Below are 21,175 nucleotides of genomic sequence, written 5' to 3'. Positions count from 1 at the left end.
TTTCAGTTCCCCGGGGATATCACTTAGGGAGCCTTGGCTCCACAGATCAGAACGGTCCATGCCCAGCTTCAGGAAACTGGCACATCTAGTCGTTCATCTGCCACCTGCTGAGGACAGGTTTAGGCAGGGGGATCCCCCTCTTCAGCAGAGTAGTATGTCTGACTGACTTACTACAGCTTTACTCAGATCAGTGCACTGTATGAAGTGAGGACAAGCCAGGCTTTGCTGACCCCTCACATCACTGAACAACCTGTAGTTTTTGTCACCACGACTGTGATGGAACCAGGAACCCACTTCAACTCTGACATCCTGTACACCAGAGAAGCAGCAAGCAGTGTTGTTGCCCAGCTTTGCAGGTCCCTTACTTGCCCAGTTGAACATGTAGCCACGTGGCAGGTCCCTTCTAGCACCACAGCCTCCATGTGGATCCCAGTAACAGAAGGTTAGTAAAACTGCACCAAAATTATTGCCCTGAGGGGTTTTCAGTCACCCTTCAGGTGCTGTCTGTGCTCACCTTGCTGCTTGACAGGCTTCTGGCTTTTAAAACCTTTATAAGTTAATAAGACAAGTGCTAACTGAGCAGAGGTTGGATGCATAGTGCTCATTTTCAACACTTTCTCACTTCTGCTTTCTCTCTGCTTCCTATCCAGCCTTGTTCAGCATTTTTGACGTATTTTTTCTTGTCTCTTTTCTTTAGAATAGCCTTGATAGGATGCATAACACCTGCTTTTGCTTTAGGTCGACAGACTGCTGTAGCTGCTGTTCACGCAGCCCCTGGTGAATGTGCAGCGGGGAGGGGAAGACTAGCTGGGCCAGAGGTTGAAGTCGTGTTATCTGTAATTGCATTTAATAGTAACATTTATTTCAGCAGGTGTCACAGCTCCCTTGAACAGTGTCCCTCAGGGTGGTTATATTGAGGCCAGTTCAGGAAGAATCATTCGGCAGTCAGATTTAGATGCTGAAAGCTTTGTCCTTAGAGAAGGACAGCTAGGGACCCTGGAAGCTATTCCTTCCCACGGGTAAAGGGAGTGGAAAGCACAGGGCTCCTCAAAAGCATTGTCCTGATTTCTCTGTTGAAGAGAGTTGCAGAAGGTGTGGTAATGCATCTTGTTCCAGGGCCTGGCTTTCTGCTTGTCCTCATCAGATTCTGCAGATATTTTTATCTGTGCACTGAAAATGGGACATACTGTATAAGCGTTTGTGTGTGTTTTACAGTGTGGTTGGTATAAAGGAGATTCAGGGCCAGCATCATCAGAGAAGATACGTAGCCCTCTCTAAATCAGATCTGGTTCCTAAGCCACTTGCCTGGTTTTCTTTTTGACTGGAAATCATAACTTATGCATATCATAGTGAGAGCTGACCCTGCACACTAGGTTGGTAGGGCCTGTACTTAATCTAAAACAGTCTGTGTTTTGGGATTGGCAGTTCTGAACTGCGGCTGAGGGTCATGAAAGATGAGTACGGAATTGCTGGCAATATTTTGGCTAGATTTAAAATTGCATGTTCTGACTCTAGAGTGAGTTCATGTTTATTTTTAAAATACGTTCCATCACTAGAAGAAACCTATGGTGAATGTCTCCTTGTTGGGTATGTCAGCTGTGCCAGGAATTCACACAGCCTTTATCCTGGCAGGGGCACAACCTGCTGCTTCATAGCCACCTTCCAGTGAGGATACAGCTATCTGAACTCCTGGTAATGCCTGTTTACCTTGGTGGCCTGGTCCATATGCCCCCAACCTCTGAACTCCTCATAATACCATGAATGCTATCGACCATCAGTCTCTTCAGAAGTGATTGAGCCGTAGGCTGCAATTTCATTCAGGCCTTTTTGCAGTCTCTCTCTAGAGAGCCGGGAGACGTTGGGTGGGAAGTCTTGGGTGAGATCTCTGATCACCTTGGTTAGCAGGCAGGGCCCTGTTAGAACTATGGTGTCACCTCAGTTATCTTGAGCAATAATGATGTGATGAGCATCTCTCATCTGGGGACTTAGGAAGAAGTCAACAGATTAAACTGAGAAACAGAGGCAGAGGAGTACTGTTACCCTAGAAAGACGGGGCAGAGAAACTATCCCTGCTCTGAAGATAAAAGTAAAACGCAGAGAAGGAAATATTTATCCAAGGTCACGCTCCTGGAGTAGACATCTAATGTCACTGTTACTGCCTTGCCAGTGCCTGTCTGTCTGCTTCTTAAGTGCAGGGGTAGAGCTAGAAGTCAGCCAAAGGAACCTTAATCTGCTCGTCTCATTTTAAAAGTGCTCACCTGGAAAGGACTTGGCCTGAAAGCTTATTAAACCAATTTCAGTTTATTTCTTTTATGGTCTTTTTACAGTCAGTCCTACGCACTTGGGCTGCATCCAAACCTCTTATGCTCTACAGGGCTGTGAGGTGGGAGTGTGAGAGGGAGCTGGGCTGGGAGCTGACTGTCTCCATCTGCTCCTGCTGCCTGATGGGAGACTTTGATCCAGCTACTGGACTGGAAGTCCCTGTGGGACACCCAGCAGATGCCTGCCTTCACAGAGAGTGGTGGTGTATCTCCTTCACTCTCCTGGTTGGGACAGGTGGAATGTAGCCCAGCTAATGCTTCATGAAGAATATAGCTCTCTTGTGCCTCACATTTCAAGCAGAAAAGCACGCTGAACTCCGTGGAGCAAGACAAACTGCATTTATGAGCCAGCATATTGATTTAGAAAATACTGGTGCCAGCATGTTGATTGCAGCTTACCGCTCCTTCCTGTGCTTTTGGGATGCCAGCTCAGAGCAGTAGGAATCCTCCTGCCATTAGGCCCTTCCCTTGGATAGCCATGTGCCTATGACACTGGCAGGCAGCAAGTCTCTAATCTGCTAAAACAGGCTACTTTTTAGCACTTTTTGGTATAATTAAGCCATAGGATTTGTTGCTAAGGGTGTTGTGCACGTTAAAATCTAAGTGAGCAATAAAAAAGAATGGGACAAATTGATGAGGGTAGGGCTGAGCCCATTAGTTATTAGTAAATGTAATTGCAACATGATGAAAATGAGCAAAATGAACACTCCAGCAGAGCAGTCCCAAGGCTGACTGCTGAAACCCAGGAGGGAGTTCCAAGGAAGGGCAACTTGACAAGAAATAATCCTTTCTTTCGCTTCTTTCCTAACTTCTGTTAGCTGACACCTTTGGTCTGGCAGTGGTATGGGCAGTGTTGTTGGAGTACGGATACTTCTGGTGATGAATGGAGAGGGCACCCCATCATGGAGTACCCCGTGTCTCCTGCCTGGCCTGGTGCCTGTGTGCTGTGACCTTTTTCCAGATGTTGGAGGAGCCCCCACAGAGGTTGGATGGGGAAGCCACATCCCCAGACTTTGTCTGACAGCCTTGAAAGGCTGTAGTAGAATTGCAGCTAATGTTGTGGCTGTGTTTAAAGCTACCTTTGTGTGTTTTGACTGTGAAGAGCTCTGTTTTCAAAATATGCTCCAAGAGAGAGACATCTTGGTAGACATCTCTTTGTTTATGGAGAGTGTTCTGGGGGCATAAGGCAAGCTGCAAATGGAGATATAGTCCTGTCTACTGCTCCTGGTTAGGCTAGTCCTCCCTATGTAGAATCTGTTTTTTCAGCCCTTAACAATTTGAATAAATGACAAAGGTTTGCAGTCAACAGAACTCTCAGCAGCCCCTCTTGTCCTGCTGCAAGACTACAGTAAATGGCATAAATACAAATGCATTTGAAAATCATCACATTTTCCAGTTCCAGACAGACTGCGGTTGGCAGTCCTCAGTGCCCACCTGTTTCTGCACCCTGCATAGAAGAAAGCCAAGCCCTGGAACAGAGCCAGGTAAGAGAACACGCCTAATGTTCCTAGAAGGGAGCTCAGACACACATGCCATCCAGCTGTAGCACTCTCACAGGAGATGTGAAATCTCACACTGTATGTTGTGTGACACATCTCAAAGCATATCTCCGGAATCCAGTTCACTGTAAGCTTGGCATTCTCAAGGTAGCATTGAGCAGATGCTAGGAGGATAGGTTTTTGTTGGTTTTGCTCCTCGGATCGCTTATCAGATTTTACTGCATATCTGATTTTACTAAAAAATATCACTGGAACAATGGCCTGTGTAGATCCAAAGAATCATTTACATTTTGAGCAGCAGAGGGTTCACCTAGCACTATGAAAAGAAGATGACACTAAGGTGGCTGCTTGAGGGCCCTCCCCTTCTGAAAGGTTCTGGGGAATTTAACTCAGCTCTCTGAAACCTGTTCAAATCTTTCATGTCATTTTTCATTTCCAAGCTTGGTGTTGCTGAGGAGATTTTGCAGTGCTCTGAGATGGCCGAGAGTAGTTTACAGAGCAGTGGTATTATAGGAAATGATAAAAGAATTGACTTCCCTTCCACGATCTGAACTCAGTCTGTATGCTTTCTTTGGCTTTTAAGGAGGTAGTGAATTAAACCCAGAAATTTACTGCTTTCAAGGGGATGGGAACACATCCATGACTGAAATGTTACTTAAAAATAGGACCCAAGAAAGCCCTATCTAAACTGTAGAGCTGTTTGTCAAGTTTTATTTTCTGGCTTCAAGTGTATTTTTTTGCTTCAACCAATGAGTTAGCATGTATTTCCATTTCTCTTGCAATGTAAGCTGCTGGAGAAAACCTTTTTTGAAAGAGAATTTGAAAAGCAGGAGACTGTATCTGCTGGCCTCATTATGGGAAGTGGCTGCAGCTCTGAGGGCAGTAACAGAACCTCTTTTGAGCCTTTGAAAGCATCAATATAAAGATCTGTATCTTGGAAAGTGGCCTTTTTACCAGCCATAATGGGAGCCAGATGAGGAGGAAAGCTTTGGGCATTAATAATGAATGAGCCTTTTCTAAGATTTCCCGAGTATGCAGCCTCTGTAGCTAGAGCTCTTGCTATTTTGGATTTATGCACTGATTTTGTGATTGTACAGAAACATGACACTCAGTGCAATATGGGCTGGAGAACAAGATACCGTGTGATGTCTGCAGATGTCGAAAGGTGACATCTTCAAATCTTTGTAATAATTAGCTAGTTCAGGAATTCAGAAGAGCAGCTTTTGCATGTTTTTTAATGTGTGCTGTAGGAAAATGAAGACCCTGAACAGGTAAATGATTTTACAGCATTTGATAGGCTTCCTGGGTGCCCTGTGTCTTGTAGGATAAATTTCCTGTAGACTTGCTCTGGGGTTGTGCAGATGTTTATTTCCTGTGTCTGAACCACAGAGGTGCAGATGTACACACCCTGTACCACACACAACTTTGAGTTTGATCTTTGTGGGTCACGTCACATATCAAAATGAGAGTAAAACAAAAACCAGCTAACTCATTTTGGAGACATTTCTTTCCCTTCCTGAACAGAACTCCCTTGTCTAAGTGATCATTCCCATCTTCATTAGTTACTTTATGCTGGTTTTGCCCTGCACTGTTTACTTATTTTTATACAGAGCCGGTGCCTTGGGCAAAAAGAAGGGAGGAATTGCTCTTGGAATTCAGAACTGCGCACAGATTGTGCTTGCTGTTGTTACACCCACACCTTGTACAGGTGGATTACTCTACTATTAGAAGGGGACAAAGACTTTGTCCCTTCACACACAGCGCTCACCACTGACATTCCCTCCCTTCCCACAGTCCTGTGCCTCTGTACACCTGCCCGAAGGAGCTCTTCCATGGTGAGAAACTGCACTGAAGATCCTATGTGGTGAAGCTTTGATTCCCTCCTTTCTTTCAGGTCCTGGAGTATCTAGCTGGTGACCCACGAAGCACTGACATGTTCCAGGCAGTGTGGCTGCTCTCTCAATTCTAAGTGGGGAACAAACGTGGCCTACCTGCAGAGATGCTCAATGTGGTCTGCACTTCTCCAGCAAAAACCTCATTCTTTCCTGGTTTTCTTTATATTTTAAACGAATGAGGAGTTTGATGTGGAGATGAGGAACAGAAAGAATGGGGCAGAAGGATGAGGGCCTTTTCAAATAGTAAAGCTTACTAAAATGAGCTCTGTAATAAGAATTTTGCAAGGGATGTAAGAAACGGAAGGTACACGGTGGGTTGTATGCTTTCACTGGAGCAGTCTGAAGCTTTTCTGAAGATGTTAAAAATACCAAGTTACTGATTCTGTGGCAGTACCTGTAGTGCCTATAGCACTGCTCAGGTCTCAGTCCTTCATTGCATTGTGAAGGCATGCAAAACTCAACCGAAAAGGAGGACAACCTTTATTTGCACACAGTGTTTTGAGCCCCACACAGAGTACGGTGGGCTGTGGCCCTGGGGCACCCAGTGTTCGCTCCCCTGGCTCTCCCTTGGGATGCCATTTTCTTATAGGCTGCTTTGAAGTGCTGTGTGTGCCTTCACACCTTGTCACTTTTAACAATGGAGCCTTGGGTGAACCGGCGCTGCTGTGCGGAGTGCAAAAGGCGGGATGCGCTGTCCCTGTGCTGCTTTGCACCCTTTTCCCGCCCTTGTCTCCCATCTCCAAGACGGCCCTCCTGCCCTGAACCGCCCAGCACCGCCGCTGAGGAGGGCCGCTCTTTCCGCTGCCCAGCGCCATGGCGGCCGCGAGCCGCCTCCCCATTGGCCGCCCGCCCCGGAGCGCCGGTAGCAACAGCGACAAATATATCTCCCCGCCTCCTGATTGGCTGCCGTCTCCCGCCGAGCCGTGGCAACAGCGGTGTGGGCGGACGGGCGGGCAGGCACGCGGCGACCGTTGGCGGGCGGGACGGCGGAGGGTGGGCTGTTGTCCCGTCCGTGCTGTTTGAACCCCGTCCGTCGGGTGTTTGTGCTGTGGTGAGAAAGGTCTGTGCGCTACCTGTTGTGGAAAGCAGATACAACAGTGAGGTGGCTTTAGTGCAGAAGCCACCCGTTAGCAAAATTCTCTCCGGGTCTTGATAGTCCTTTGAACGTGATTCCAGTCAGATGCTTTATTCCTCAGAGCTAACGGCACAGCACTGTCACTGCTGTGAGTCGTCTGGCAGCGGTGTGCATCTGTGCAGGTGAATGGAGCCTGGGTACTGCCTTCCCCTGCTGCTGAAGATACACATTCATGTACAGCGATGCCTCTGTCACAGTGAAAAGCATTTCCTTTTGCTTTCCCGTTAGCACTGCTGCCTGTTGAGATGATACGGATTAGACAGACGTTACTACGCCTGTACAGCTGTAGGCCCTGTCAGTGTTTAAACAGTTGAAGAAGGCGGTTATTGTGACTGTTGTGAAATGGCAGCTCCGGGCACCAGAATTCCCACAGAGTGCTGGAAACAAATCCTCACCAAACTGCATCTGGAAAAGGCTCTGCAGCTGAAGCAGAATCAAAGCTTTTTCTCTTGCACTTCATTTAATGAATTTCATCTCCAGATTTGGCACAGTTGCTCTCTGGAGGACGATTGCATTTTTTAGGTCATTTCCCAGATGAAATAACTTATTACTTCTCCATAAACTTACCTTAGGTGATTCAAAGTTTGATATGTGAAACCCAGCAAATTAGAAGTACTCCTCTGTAAGAGACACAAAGTCCAGCGGCTGAAGCGCAGTGTATCTCAGCCCGCCAGCATCTCTGCTTCACGCCACCTGGATGCTGAACCTGCATGAAACACTTCAGAGGAGCTAATTGTGTTGGGGTGAGAAGTTGCAAGCAGCCGAGCTGAGCTCAGAGGTGGGCTGCTGCTGCTTCTCTGCCCATCAGCAAGCACAGGCTGGAGGCACTGCTGTGCAGCAGAGGAAGAGATCGAGTGAACCTGAACACCAGTGGCACTCAGCACCTGGCCTCCTGCCTGCAGTGCTGGGTGGAGCTGGTCTTCCAGGGACAGCGCAGTGGAGTTCTTTGTGTTGTGCTCACATGTTTGAATTGTTCCCTTTACGTATTACCTTATTCTTGTTTCCTAGATGTGATTTACATCCTCATCATGATCTGGATTCCCTGTCCTGCCATATGTAGCGAGCTCTGGATGTGTTTATGTTCTTCTTCTGTGGAGCTGTAATTAGAAATGCTCTGAGCATGTGACTGACCTTCCCTGAACTGAATGTACTGTACCTGCTGTTGTCATTCCTCCTCCTCAACATGGCGTGCCCTAGCAAAGAGAGGAGGTTGCCCTAGATAGGAAAAACAAAGCCATTTTTATCTTAAAATGCATATAAGAGCCCAAAGAACAGTACTTGTGTTAACGGGTCACAGAAAGGAGGTGGAAATCTGGGAGTGTTTTCAAAGTGCAGTTCCTTGGCTGCTGTAGAGGCGAGGATGCTTTCCCAAGGGGCAGGCACACACGTTTCCCAGCACCACTGCTGCTGAGGTCAGACTGAGCGCTGCCTACCAGACATCTTGGTTGGAAGTGTGGCATGGAAATGGCAGCAGAGAGGTCCTGTGTGGCGGCTGCCCATGAATAGCTTCTCTGAAGTAATCCAGGACAGCATGAAAGAAGATTAATGATGTGAGGAGCAGCTCTCCCTGCTTTCATGTGCTGTGACAGCTACGAGCTATCATTGTTACTGAATGGGCTCACCCGAGGCCCATTCTGGACAAATATCAGGAGAGATGACTTCAAGGCCCATCTTTTCAGGAAGCCTGTTGTTCTGGGTGCTGGGCTCAACTTGCTTAGGGCCTCATTTTCAGAAGAAATGAGCACTTACAGAGGCTTGAGTAGGGCACCAGGAATAAGGGGCCGCTTTTGGAAATGGTGGCAAAGGCATTTTATCTTTGCGCTTCATTAGTCTGATCCCCAAAGTCTTTCATGTTATGTTCTGCAGTGAAAGGTCATTGTTTCAGATCAGTCATTTTCAGTGGGATTTAATCCACTTCCGAATCAAGCTAATCCACTTTGGTATAGCTTGAAGAGCAGTAAAAATTAATTTGTCAAGAAAGATCTGGACATATTTCCTAAATGTTTGCTGACACTGAGTCCATAATTGTGTAGCCCTGCACCAGATGTTTTGGGGGTAGTTCCAGAAGTGCTGGGGATGGAAATTCTGACTTTATCTATAGGTTGCAAATGCTCAGCACCTCCGAGAAGCCCTGAGGTGGAGTAGGATTGTTGGGGTTTTGTTTTTGCGTGTGGATGTGTGTGTGTTTTTGACTTTCAGTATTCACTTAGCATAGACGTTGTTTACGTGTAGAGGCTTTTAGCATTAGGATGCTCAGGTGCAAGTTTCGGATAAGCAAGCTTTTATATTTTTTTCCTCTTTATGCTTGTAAATTCTGGTTATATCCCTTTGATTACATAAAGAATGAAAACACATTCTTGTATCTGGACTGGGGCAGGCGTTGTGGTTTGAAGCAGCTCATGAAGAGTTAAAGCTGCTTTCAATTAGGGGCTGTGTTCTTGCCACTTAGAGAAACCCCCACGACTGAGCATGCTTCACAGCCTCCCGTGCATATCCCTGAATCATTCTGGCACCTAAAAACACTGCCACAATCTTTTACTCAGACATAGCACTCATTCTTCACTGGACTCTGAAATGAGCAAGTGCTTGAAAACAGCACATTTTGCCAGAGAGCTCTGAGGATCTCAGCTCCTGTCTGCACGGGATTTTGAACATGCAAAAGGCTGCTGTGTCTGAATGCGGAGCGATACCGCATGCACTGCAGTGATCCCCAGTGAGGCTGGTATATGTGTCCACTGCCCCGAGGGAGCAAGGGCTTCTCAGATGTGCAAATCACTGCCCTTTTCCCATAATGATCTCCTGTTGGTGCAGATATGCAGTACGTGCAGCTCACAGCATGAGCCCTGCTGCTTCTGAGCAGCACTCCGGCACTGCCATCTTTCTCCCTTCATTCTGGCTTTTACCTTTGAGTTACGAGGGAGGTTCTGTGAGAGTGATTGAAGATTAATAAGAACTTGAAATATGGCAAGTAGTAGGATATTTTCACACACACTGTGACAGCCTAAAGAGTTCTGTTGCTTGTTAAACTCTGGTGTACAGTTTGGCCAGAAATATATCATTGAAATTATAGTCTCTTGAGGTTTGGGAAAGAATCATCACACTTCAGCTACACCCACTCCTATCTTCTGCTCTGATCTTGCCATTGGTTGCAGCACCTTCCCTCCCTGATGTGCGCTTATCTCACTTCATTGTGGGGCCGCGCTGCCAGGATTCTAACAATAATAAATGTAGATAGTCCTAAGCCCATGAAACAATCTGCCCTTGCCATCTGAACGCTGTGCCCCACAGAAGTGCCAGTTCCAGCATTTCCAGGATCAGATGCCCACACACTCCCCACCTCTTTGTCTCCCTGCCCATCTCCACTTCCTGCCTTGTGGTGCGGGTGCTGGTTAACCTGCACTGCTCGCTCCTTGCTTCTGTTCTCTGCTTTTCACTGCTTTGTCCCCAAGCCCGTGCCATTTAGCAGCTCCCTGTGTAAAACGCTTCCATGCTGCAGCTCCAGGAATGAGGCAGACATTGGCGGCAGGGATGTTGCCGTACCGCTGCCTTGGTGCTGTGAGTCTCAGGAGCAGTGCTGCAGGAGCCGTGTGCCCCCCCCGCTGCTGCCAGAGCAACCACACAGAGTGGGAGGCTGGGCAGGCTCTGCTGCGCTGTGTGGCCGTTCCCTGTTGCCTTTCCTTGTTGTCAGCGTGCCCTGTAGCTTGTGCCCTCAGCTGAACACCAGCGCTGGGCTGCTCCGTGTGTGGCTGCCGTGCTGTCCCCAGCGTCCCGCACGGCGAGCTGGCTCGGCCTTCCAGCAGGGAGCTATTTGTGGAGCAGCAGGGCCAGCCAACACACTTAGATGTGCCTGTGGAGCGGAGCCACCGCCTGAGGTCATGGGGCAATTTTCAGAACCATGAGTTTCTCCATCTACAGACTCCCTCTGGGTGTGGTCGCCGGGCCAGCAGCTCTAAATCCTGCCTTGTGAGCTCTGCTGGGAACATGGAGCTCTGGGACATGATGGGTGATGCCTGGCATCTGAGCTTTAGCAGGAGGATGAGTTAGGTGCTTTGACACCACATTCAGCACTCCAGGAAAAGATCTGCTGACATTCCTTTTTCTTTTTTCTTTTTGTAACCCAGCTTACAAATACTGTAGCAGATTAAGACTCTTCGCATGAGCTCTGATTTTTTTCTCTTTGTACCTTATAGGTTCTGGGAGCCGCACTGCTGTTGTAGCTGAAGGCTGGAGCACTGGGTGCTGTATATGAGGCCTGCTCCAAAAGTAATGCCTCCTATTTTATTATGTTGGCCCACAGCGTCAGTGGCGGATGTTGGTGGTACAGCAGTAGAGGTTGAACCTCCCCATCTCCGTCCCCATTACATCCTGTTGCTGTGTGGCAGATGGCAGCAGAGGGGCACTCTGACAGAATGCCATCTGACATGGAGGTGTGCATGAAGCAAAGGTGTGTCATTGAATTCCTCCATTTGGAAAAAATGGCACCCATTGACACTTACCAGATGGTTCTGGAGTCCAAACAGTGCACGTGAGCACTGTGATGCAGTGAATGTTGCATTTCAGCAGTGATGACAGTGATGTGTCAGACAAGCCACAACCTGGACAGCCATGCACAGCTGTCACACCATGAAATGAAGAGTACCTCCATCAGCTCACCTGTGTGAATCAGCACATTAGGACCAGGGAACCGTGTGTGGAGGTGAATGCTGGCTTCAATGCATTGCAATACCACAAAGCTTGCATCAGGTGTGTCCTACAAATGCTCACACAGGAACAGAAAGAATGCAGTCTGAGTAGGACCCATTGAACCAATACAAGGCTGAAGGTGAGTTTCCTGGAGATGAGATGTGGTTCCACCACTGCAAGCCAGAGTTTGACCAGCAGCCCATGGAGTGGTGGCGTGTAAATTCCCCATAGAGAAAAGGTTCACGCAGCCCTCAGCAAATAGGGTGCTGTGCAGAGCCTTCTGGGAGGGCAACCTGGACAAACCAGCGGCTCTAAATGCTATGCTGCCGTGCTGGCTGAGCTGAAGGCTCCAGCTTCCCCCTGGCTGTTAGGTCAGTGCTGTTACGTATCACCGCGTGCATTCGGAGCTGGGAATTTCTGGGCTGCTTTAGATTGGTAAATAGCCATTATACAGAAGCTTCAATTTAAAAAAAAAAGGGGGGGGAAAAATCACTGACAGTGTTTTCGTGGACATACCCACATGTATTTGCTGGATTAACGCGCGCTCTCTGGCTCAGTGGGCGAGTGAGTGGTTTTAGAAACGCTCTGCGATCCGCTGTCAATGCACTGCAGCACGGCAGCGGGCACGGCAGGCGCGGAGCGCTGAGCGCTGCACGGAGCCCCGGGCGCGCACCGCTCTGTGCCAGCCCTGCGCACAGCAGCGCGTCGCGCGGCGCCGTTCCTTAGCGACGATCTTGACGTACGGCCGCTCGATTTCTTAAAGAGCTCAACTATGAAAAAGCAAGACACGGGGAAAGCCGAATGTAGCGGCGGCTCTGAGGATGGGGACCGGAGCCGGGCTGCGCCCGCCGCTCCCGCGCTTCGCAGCGCGCCGGAGCCGCAGCCGCGCCCGGCACCGCACGGAGCCGCGCTGCGGGGCGCCGCCCGGCTCCGCAATGCCCACCGCCCACCTCCACCTTTGCAGCAGTAAAATGCAGCACTCGCAGCGCGCATGCGCCTCCCCCCGGCCGGCGCCCCGGGATGGCTATTTATAGCAAGTGACGTCACCTAGAAATAGAACGCGAGGGAGCAGCGCCCCCCTCCCCTCCCCTGCAGTCCCCTCGGCTCCGCCCCCTCGTTGCCTTCCTAGCGCGCAGGCGCAGCCGGCGGCAGCAGCGCGAGGCTCCGAGCCGGGCGGAGAGGCGCGAGCTGCACGCGGCGCCGAGGGGACGCAGCGAGCGCGCGGCTACAGCCCCTGAGCGCGAGGCGCCAACCGTCGCCCGGCGCGTGAGGCGCGGCGAGCCTAACGGTCGCCCGGTGAGCGGGCGGGAGGCGGCGGCTGCGCTGCGCTCTCCACGCGCGCTCGTATCCTCGCACCGCCCGCGCGTCCTGAGGCGCGGACCCCCGCCCCTCTCCTCACCGTCTGAGGGGCTCAGTGCCCAGCCCGGCAGCCACCACGGAAGCGGCCATGGGGGACCGAGAGCAGCTGCTGCAGCGAGCCCGCCTGGCCGAGCAGGCGGAGAGATACGACGACATGGCCTCGGCCATGAAGTCGGTGAGTGGGGGCGGGCAGCGTGGCGGCCGCGCTTCGCGCCCGGGGAGGAGTGTGGCGGGCGGGCGGGGTGAGGAAGGACGTCCGGGCCGGCCCGGCGCGGGGTGGGTCTGGGCAGGATGCAGCCACCGCGTCCCACCCGCGGTGGTGAGGAAAGAAAGGGGGGGGGGTTGGGCGGGAGCGGGGCCGTCCGGCAGGGGCAGCTCCCGCCCTGCGCAGCGCGGGGCCGGGCGGCGGCCCGAGCCCTGCAGCCCCCGTCCCTCTGGAGCCGGTTTTCTCCCTCCCTCATTTCCCTCTCCCCCTCGTAACGACGCCCGCGCCTCCCGCTCCCCGCGCTGTCCCTGCCCGGGGGTGTGGCCGTCCCGGCGCCGCCAATCGGGCGCGGTGCGGTGCGGCCGTTTGAACGCCGCCCGCCTCCGGGCGGAGGGAGCGCGCTGAGCCGCCCCGCGACCCCGCGCCTGGGGGTGCTGCTGGCGGCCCCGCGCCTGGGGCTGTGACCGTGCGGTGCGCCCCCATCCGGGGCTGAAGGGGCGCGGGGCGGGGTGGGATGGCCGTTCGGGGGGGCGGGGGGCTGAGCACCACGCGGCAGGAGGAGCCCCTTCCTTTTCTAGAGGGTTCTGCCGTAGAGGCTCCGAATAGGGGCCTCCCCACAGACGTGAGCGCTGCGATTCAAAGATGGAACTGTGATTGCATCCGGGTATAGAAGCTGCTCGGTGCACGCAGAGTCTGTTTCCTAAGCTTTAACATTGCCTTCTTGCCTCTTTTTGTAGGGTAACGTTCTCAGTGCGTTCCTTACACAGTTGAATACTGACATGTGTTTAACAGTAAGCTACAGCTGCGATGACAATGAATTGTACTGACCTGTTTGTACTGGTACACAATAAAACTGGAGAATGACCAAACTTCATGTCTAGCGTCTCCTTTTAAAAAAACAAAACATCTGAATTCTGAAGCCCATGTTAATGCTGGTAAATGTTTAGTGTTGTCCTTGCTGTATCTAATTGCAACTGATTTAGTCTTGTTGATCTGTTTTTTTTTTTTTTTTCTGTGAACAAAAAGCCCCAAGAGGACCCTGGTTTCTCTTGAGAGTAATGCTGCTTAGAGACACGAGAGGACTTTGGTTTGAAAGAGTAGTTGCAAATCAAATTCATACCATGGATTGATTCTTGCAAAAAGTCTCCTTCAGGGACTGTGTGATATATGTTACATCTCTTAAATGAGGGCAGGAATGAGATATTTATCTTTCTTTTTAATATTTAAATAACCACGTACAGTGGCATAATAAACAGCAGCATCAATGAGTTCTAAAGCACAAATACTTCTGAGTATCTCAATATTAAATGCAGTCAACATAAATAAGCTGTATTTCAGTGATATTACTGGAATTCCTGATACCTACAATGAAGTAGTATCAGCTTCACTCATCTCAAGAACACTTTTCATCGCTTATTACTGAAGGATGTAACCAAAAAACCACTAAAATCCACTGTTGCTCTGGAAGACACCATTTCTAGCTGTAGCTGGTAGCTTTTTTTTCCCCCCAGCCATTGCTGATCTGTAGTATCTATGTGGCTCCCTGAACATGTGAAGCAAAAAGAACATGGTTGCTGTGCGTCAGGAAATATGTGAAGTAGAAGTAGCTACTGTGTATGTCCACTTGGCATCTTAAACTGAACTACTGTTCAGTCTTCATTCATTGAGTCGTGGTGTTCCTGTGATGCCATTTTGCTCTGCAAGAAGTTGTGTTATGATGAGCTTCTGTAATTTGGAGCTTGCTAACGCTGTAGATGAGCTGTGTTTAGCATGTATGAAATGTTACAAGTATTGAAATGTAGAAAAATTGAGCTGCATTAAAGGGCAACTGTTGCCTCCTCTTAAGCTGTTCATGTAATCTTTCCTCTTCAGATTCGAGTTGATTTTATAGGTGCGAGTTTAAGCACATTGCACACTCAGATGTTAGACTTCCTTCAACAGGAAACCAGTGTTGTGAATCGGATATCTATTCTCAATGCAGGATATTTTGATTTGAAAAGATTCTTAAAAAAAATCTTCACATAATGTATTTGATTTTTTTTTTTTTTAAAGGTGCTGTGTGAAAATACTGTATTTCCAGTGTAATGGAAATGCAAATGGTTAATTTCAGCTCCAGGTATTTATCAGCATGTTTCTACAGCACACAATATTGTCAGGAGCCTGGTAGTTGCTCTTAAAGCATAAAGTGACAAAGATTATTGTAGCAAAAGCGTATTTGTACGTATTTGTACTTAGTGAAGAAAAAAACATGAGGAGAATGTCACATCAGCTGCTGATATAAAGCTGGAGAAATGCTCATTGTTCAGTCCTGTCTGTTCAGTCTTCTATAGAAAAGCCGGATGATACAGCTGCTGTAGCTTAAATAAGGAACCTACTTTTAAAGAATACATTTTTTTGTTTCTCTTTGTTCTTAGAATTGTGCTATTTCTGTTTGTATCTGTACTTAAAAGTAGACTTGTATAGTTCTATACAAGTATACTGTTAGTAGCTATTTATCTGCACAATTAAGTTGCTGTTATAAATCACTTGGTTTAGTGAAAATTATTTTCATAGAAAGTACATGCGTATGTAAAAGTGCCTCTCATATCCTTCTAAGGATGGTGGCAATCTCACTGCAGTAAGTGCCACTTTAAGGTTCCAACTATTTGAAGTAATCCTACATGGTAGGTAAAAATTTACTTCCAAACACACTGGAGAAAAACATACTTCTGTTGTAGAGTGTTAAAAGTGCTCGCTTGTTGGAACAAATATTGAGCAATTGGGAACTTGAGTACTTTTGGTATTAGATTGTTCCAGAAATTGACTTTAAATGCTGATTATAAACACTAAATAGTTGAACAGTTACCGAGTCTTTCAGTCAGTATTAATTCCAAGGTATAGTATGTAGCAGCTTTTTAATCTGTATTGCTTTTCTAGTAAAGGTACGTAGCAGGTAGTTAAAATAGAGATGAATCTCAGTTATGTGAGATGTGTAATTTTAAAATGAGTCATGTGAAAGACATTTACTTCACCCTGAGAATACTGAATCTTGGTATAATCTAGAGCTTTAATGTGAGCAATATCCTTCCCTGCTGTGAGATGACTTCCAGTGCGGTTTTATATGGTAAATGTATCTGTAACAAAACAAAAACAAAAAACCTGAAGCCATGCGATGCAAGGTACTGCTCTGGCTTAAATGAATTCATCTGGTTTGTTCCGAAATAATGAACAGTATTCATTATGAGCCTTCTCAGAAAAGTTTTAATGATTAAATGTGGCTTTCCTGCTCAGGTACAATCTTCTGCTGTAGCAGCTCATTAAGAACTTGCCTGAGCTCTGACAAACGTGTTCTTGCTAACAGAACAAGTACAGTCATACATGTGCAGTTTACCTGGATCAGACTGATGCCATTAGGTAACCTGACAGTGCATTCATCTGCTGTCAATTGCAGAACCATTGCTTCGGTGAGTTTTCAATGTAAACTTGGCTTGATGTGGCCCATGTGGGATCACACTAATGGAAGTCACTTCTGCTCTAGGAAGCCCACTGTTGTGGCCAGGATTCCTTTTATATACTTCACTTCTTTCTCACTTAACTATGAGAGCACTTTTGGGCAAAGAGTTGAGGAGGAGATACCTCTAAGTACTATAGAATCAACATTATTTAGTGTTTTTTTAACACTTGTGAACTGCTAGTAGATCATAGCCTGTATATTCAACTGGCATTATCTTTCAGTCGTTAGCAAGATGATGCAAACTTTGGTGTCAGAAGTGTTTTTGCATAAGAAAAGTATAGAGTTACACGTCAGGAAGTTAATGCTACTTAGAAGTCATACTACAAACAGCTTTTTCTCTTAACTGCTCATTAGAAAAAAAATCTAGGTTAAAAAAGTAAAAGTACATTTCTTAAGGGATCATCAACTCCAGGTAACGCTATAGGTAGAATGGAAAGCAAGAAGGATTTCCTTTAGCATTTCAAGTTTTCTTTTCTACATCATCCCAATGTGTGAGGAGAAATATGACAGTTTTTATGTAATTTGCTGATGTATCTGAAGTTGATAAAGCCATTGATAGTTCCTTAAAGGTCAAATGCTTTCCTTTCGTTCTAGCTTCTTGTAATATAGCTGTTTGTGTTAGGGCTGTAGGTGTGATTTTTATGTACGTCTACACAAAGGATCAGCATTCTTTCAGCTAGGATGGAGGATAGTTTGCCATTTCTCCTTCAGAAATCACGTTTGGGATGAGATGGAAAGGGTTCAGCATTTATGAAATAAAAATGGGGAGGGGGGTGAAAATGACACTGACATCCTGAAGGTTGTTGAAATGACACTGGAAAGAAGAGTTCATTGCAAGTGTTGGAAACTTCTGCCATGGGAAGAAAGACTAGTTGGGAAATGACTTGTTATGCTGAGTTCCTGCACTCCTGTTAGGTGCTGCTCACGTGAAGAGTGGTTATCAGTTTTTACATTAAGATAACAGCATCTGCTAAGGGGTGTAAATTACACTCAGAAGTGGTATGGTACTGACACTTCAGTTGTACCGTATCTGAAAAGTAATGCAGTTTCAGTTATGGTGAAGGAAAGAGGTGGAAAGGCTGTTGAGGGGTGTATTTTTGCAGGTGCTATATCCTATGCAAGTGGAGTATATGAATCAGTGTTTTCAGGCTGGATGTTGTGATACATTTTCTGCAATTGAAAATGAGTAATGTCTGAAGAGAGAAAATAGGCTAGGAAAAATCTAGAATACTCTTCAAGGCTAATGATACTACTATAGGATTATACTTTGTCTTGTGACAAATGGGATGAAATTTTGAAAACTGATAGTTTATATCTCCATAAGTAAATACAGCAGTTATAGATTTGTAAAAATGTAGGTTTACGTAATGTTTTTTTGATGATTCTCATGGCATTTGCTAGATACTACAGAGTACTATTTAGGTGTCCACCACTGGAATGACAAAGTAATTATTAATCTCTGGTGGTTTTGACGTTTTTAAATTGTTTTTGTAAAAACAAACGCTATCCTAATAGACTGGGGGAACAGAAGGGCCTTAGCTAAGCCTTCACATCCTGAGGGAATTGATGTCTTTACTAGAGATGATGATAGAGGTGGATCTGAGTAGAGATTGTGTCTGGGAAAATGGGGTGTGAAAGCTGTGAAGAAGCTTGTGACAATTACATTGAGTTGATACCTGTGCACGTACCATCTGTAGGTTGTCTGTTGTATCAGGGTGGGCACAGTGGTGTCTTTTGGGAGTTCAGCTTCCAGAGCTGTGGGGAAAAGGTGTTTTGGAGATAACTCAATTTGAAGTGATCTCCCTTTCTGAGAAAGTTAATTTTCATAATTATTTTTCAAGCTTGGCAGGATCCATGTTTACTGGATAGTATGCTGGTTACAACAGCGGTCTCAGAGTGTAAATATTTGTGGCAGTTACTTGTAGCTTGCAAATTTGGCTGCAGACACTGTGTGTCATGGAAATATGCACTTTCTTGGGAAGTAGTTAATTTTAGCAGTGTATGAGCAATGGTAGGTTTATCTTCAATTGGAAGTGCATATCATTACAATTCTAGTGACTTCTAATGCAACCGGTCAAGTATGTGTAAAGTAGTGGAGCTGTGATTTTCGATTTAATTCCTATGAACTTAATTTCACATTTGTAAATTTGCAAAATTTGAACAAATCCGAGTGACTGTAAGTCTGAAAGGCCTTTTTTCATATCAGCACAAAGTGAAATAGGCCTAAATGAAGTCTTGGGTGTTCTACCCTTCCCTTACTGCAGCTTTAGTAGTAAGAACTTAGGTTTTTTTCCTAAATAAAAAACAAAGAAATCAACCCTCATTTGTTCCACTCCTATGCAGTTTCTTTTATATCCTACCTATCCTTGAAACTTGCCTGCAGCCACCAGTCAACAGAAATCAGGCTCACTTCTGTATTACATTGTGTAATTGCTCACTCAGTGAATGAAAGACAGTATGAAGCACTAATTCCATTTGTACTACGCAGAGCTTAATCCTAATGACTGAAGCGCTTCCATCTCTGCTGTTGAATGGAAAAAAATGCAGCAAGGGAAAGAAATACAAGAACTGCAGCAGTTTCCAGTGTCTGTGTTCCAGATTCATAAAACTGATATTCTAGGTACATTTAAATTCATTGTTAAGTTTGTAGTCTGCATAATTATAGCTAAGACTTCTACGAATTAAATCCTCCCAATGCTTCTTTGTTACACCATCCTGACTCACTCTTTCTTTTGGTGAATGTGCTTTGTAATGGGTTTTAAATACCAGTTCTATTACAACAGAAGTGGGGGGAGTTTCATTCTTTTGTGTCTTGACTACAGAAACAGCTTTCAAGTTTAAATGTTACAAACTGTTTTCTGGCTAGAAGGGATTTTGAATTTTGTATTTCATGATGGAGGTGTTGAAGGAAACTTGTTACTTCTGAAGATAAAGCCTTTGAATTTGATCTTTGTGTGTATTTTCAGGTAACTGAGCTGAATGAGCCTCTCTCAAATGAGGACAGAAACCTGCTGTCTGTAGCCTACAAGAACGTAGTTGGAGCTAGACGATCCTCCTGGCGTGTCATCAGCAGCATAGAGCAGAAGACTATGGCTGATGGGAACGAGAAGAAGCTGGAGAAGGTTAAAGCCTATAGGGAGAAGATAGAAAAGGAACTTGAGACAGTCTGCAATGATGTTTTGGCTCTCCTCGATAAGTACTTGATCAAGAACTGCAATGACTTCCAGTATGAGAGCAAGGTTTTTTATCTGAAAATGAAGGGAGATTATTACCGCTATTTGGCAGAAGTTGCTGCTGGAGAGAAGAAGAACAGTGTTGTGGAAGCCTCAGAAGCTGCCTATAAAGAGGCCTTTGAAATCAGCAAAGAGCACATGCAGCCTACCCACCCAATTAGGCTTGGGCTGGCACTCAATTTCTCGGTGTTCTACTATGAAATCCAGAATGCTCCTGAGCAAGCTTGCCTTTTAGCCAAACAAGCCTTTGATGATGCCATAGCAGAGCTGGACACACTAAATGAGGATTCCTACAAGGACTCCACTCTCATCATGCAGTTACTTCGAGATAACCTCACTCTGTGGACGAGTGACCAGCAAGATGAAGAAGCAGGAGAGGGCAATAATTAAAAAGCTTTCCTCTGATCTGTCTTTCATCCACTTCACAATCCCTGTCATCACCAATATTACCTTGCCACAGTCACACTAAATATCTAGTGCTAAGCATATCTGTATTGTACAGCTGTTCAGATTTGCTGTCCACTTTATCAAGAAGCAGTTTCAGATGAGCCTTCATGGGCGTTGATGGATTGATTGGTTTATTGGCCCTAGTTATCTTAGTTGCACTTTAACAGTGCAGAAAGATATATATTAAATGAGGCATTTTTAGTTTGCCTGTTGATTAGAACAGATGGGAAAGAATAATGGAAAACGATTGAAGATGATTAGATTCCAGTTTAAATTTTTGCCATTTGAAATGAGCTGACTGTTCTGTTAAGCAGTACATTTTGTGCATGCGAAGTAAACTAGCCACCTCAATTTTTTTTCAGTCAATGCAAACAGTTAAGCTGATGTGAAATGACAACCCTGTTCATCAGTTTACAATAAACTGTTTGAAATGTGAAGTTTTGGTAGCAAATTTTTTTTTGCCTCTTAACTTATGTGCACAGTTTATTTTAATGCAGTGCATCTACCTAAGAGTTTTGATACTTGTAACCTTTTGCAGTTGTTTTGAAGAATCATGAATTTATTTTTTGTAAACTCTTTGGCTGTTTAGTTGTCTGTGTATTCTGACAACACTATGTCAATATTAGCCCATGTTAAGATGGATGACCGAGATGCCAGACTTCTAAATTAAATGTTTTGGAATTAAACAAATAAAATAAAATGCTGCTTCGGGGAATATTATCTCTACATAAGCTGTCCTGTCTTTTGTTCTGAGCGAAGGCTGAGTTACTTAGTATACCACTGATAAGTTAAAACATTTCATTAATGAGAAGATGTCTCGTACACTAAAAACAAATGAGCAAACAACGGTATGCTAAAAAGAAGCCCACAGCAATCTAGGATGATACTTCTTACCTGAGGTAAAA

General features: G+C 46.3%; 2 protein-coding genes across 3 annotated transcripts in view; both read left to right on the top strand.

Annotated features, from left to right (window-relative positions):
- Nucleotides 1-370: 370 nt before the first annotated feature.
- SLC5A1 (solute carrier family 5 member 1) overlaps nt 371-21,175 on the top strand; it is a 75,083-nt gene continuing 54,278 nt past the window's right edge. For both annotated transcript variants that reach the window (XM_046901087.1, XM_046901086.1), the window contains exons 1-3: nt 371-442; nt 3,718-3,805; nt 5,715-11,672. The gene's annotated coding sequence lies outside the window, so the exon portion shown is untranslated. The remainder of the gene's footprint in view (nt 443-3,717; nt 3,806-5,714; nt 11,673-21,175) is intronic.
- On the top strand, nt 12,661-20,996 carry YWHAH (tyrosine 3-monooxygenase/tryptophan 5-monooxygenase activation protein eta). Its single transcript, NM_001007839.1, is given in 2 exon segments — nt 12,661-13,067; nt 19,557-20,996. Coding segments are annotated over 2 exon segments (744 nt in total). The 5' UTR covers nt 12,661-12,980; the 3' UTR covers nt 20,214-20,996.

Source organism: Gallus gallus, chromosome 15 (assembly GCF_016699485.2).
Source record: "Gallus gallus isolate bGalGal1 chromosome 15, bGalGal1.mat.broiler.GRCg7b, whole genome shotgun sequence".
In the NCBI taxonomy this organism is placed as follows: Eukaryota; Metazoa; Chordata; class Aves; order Galliformes; family Phasianidae; genus Gallus; species Gallus gallus.
Note: the sequence above shows the minus strand (reverse complement) of the source record. Positions and strands in the feature narration are given on the sequence as shown.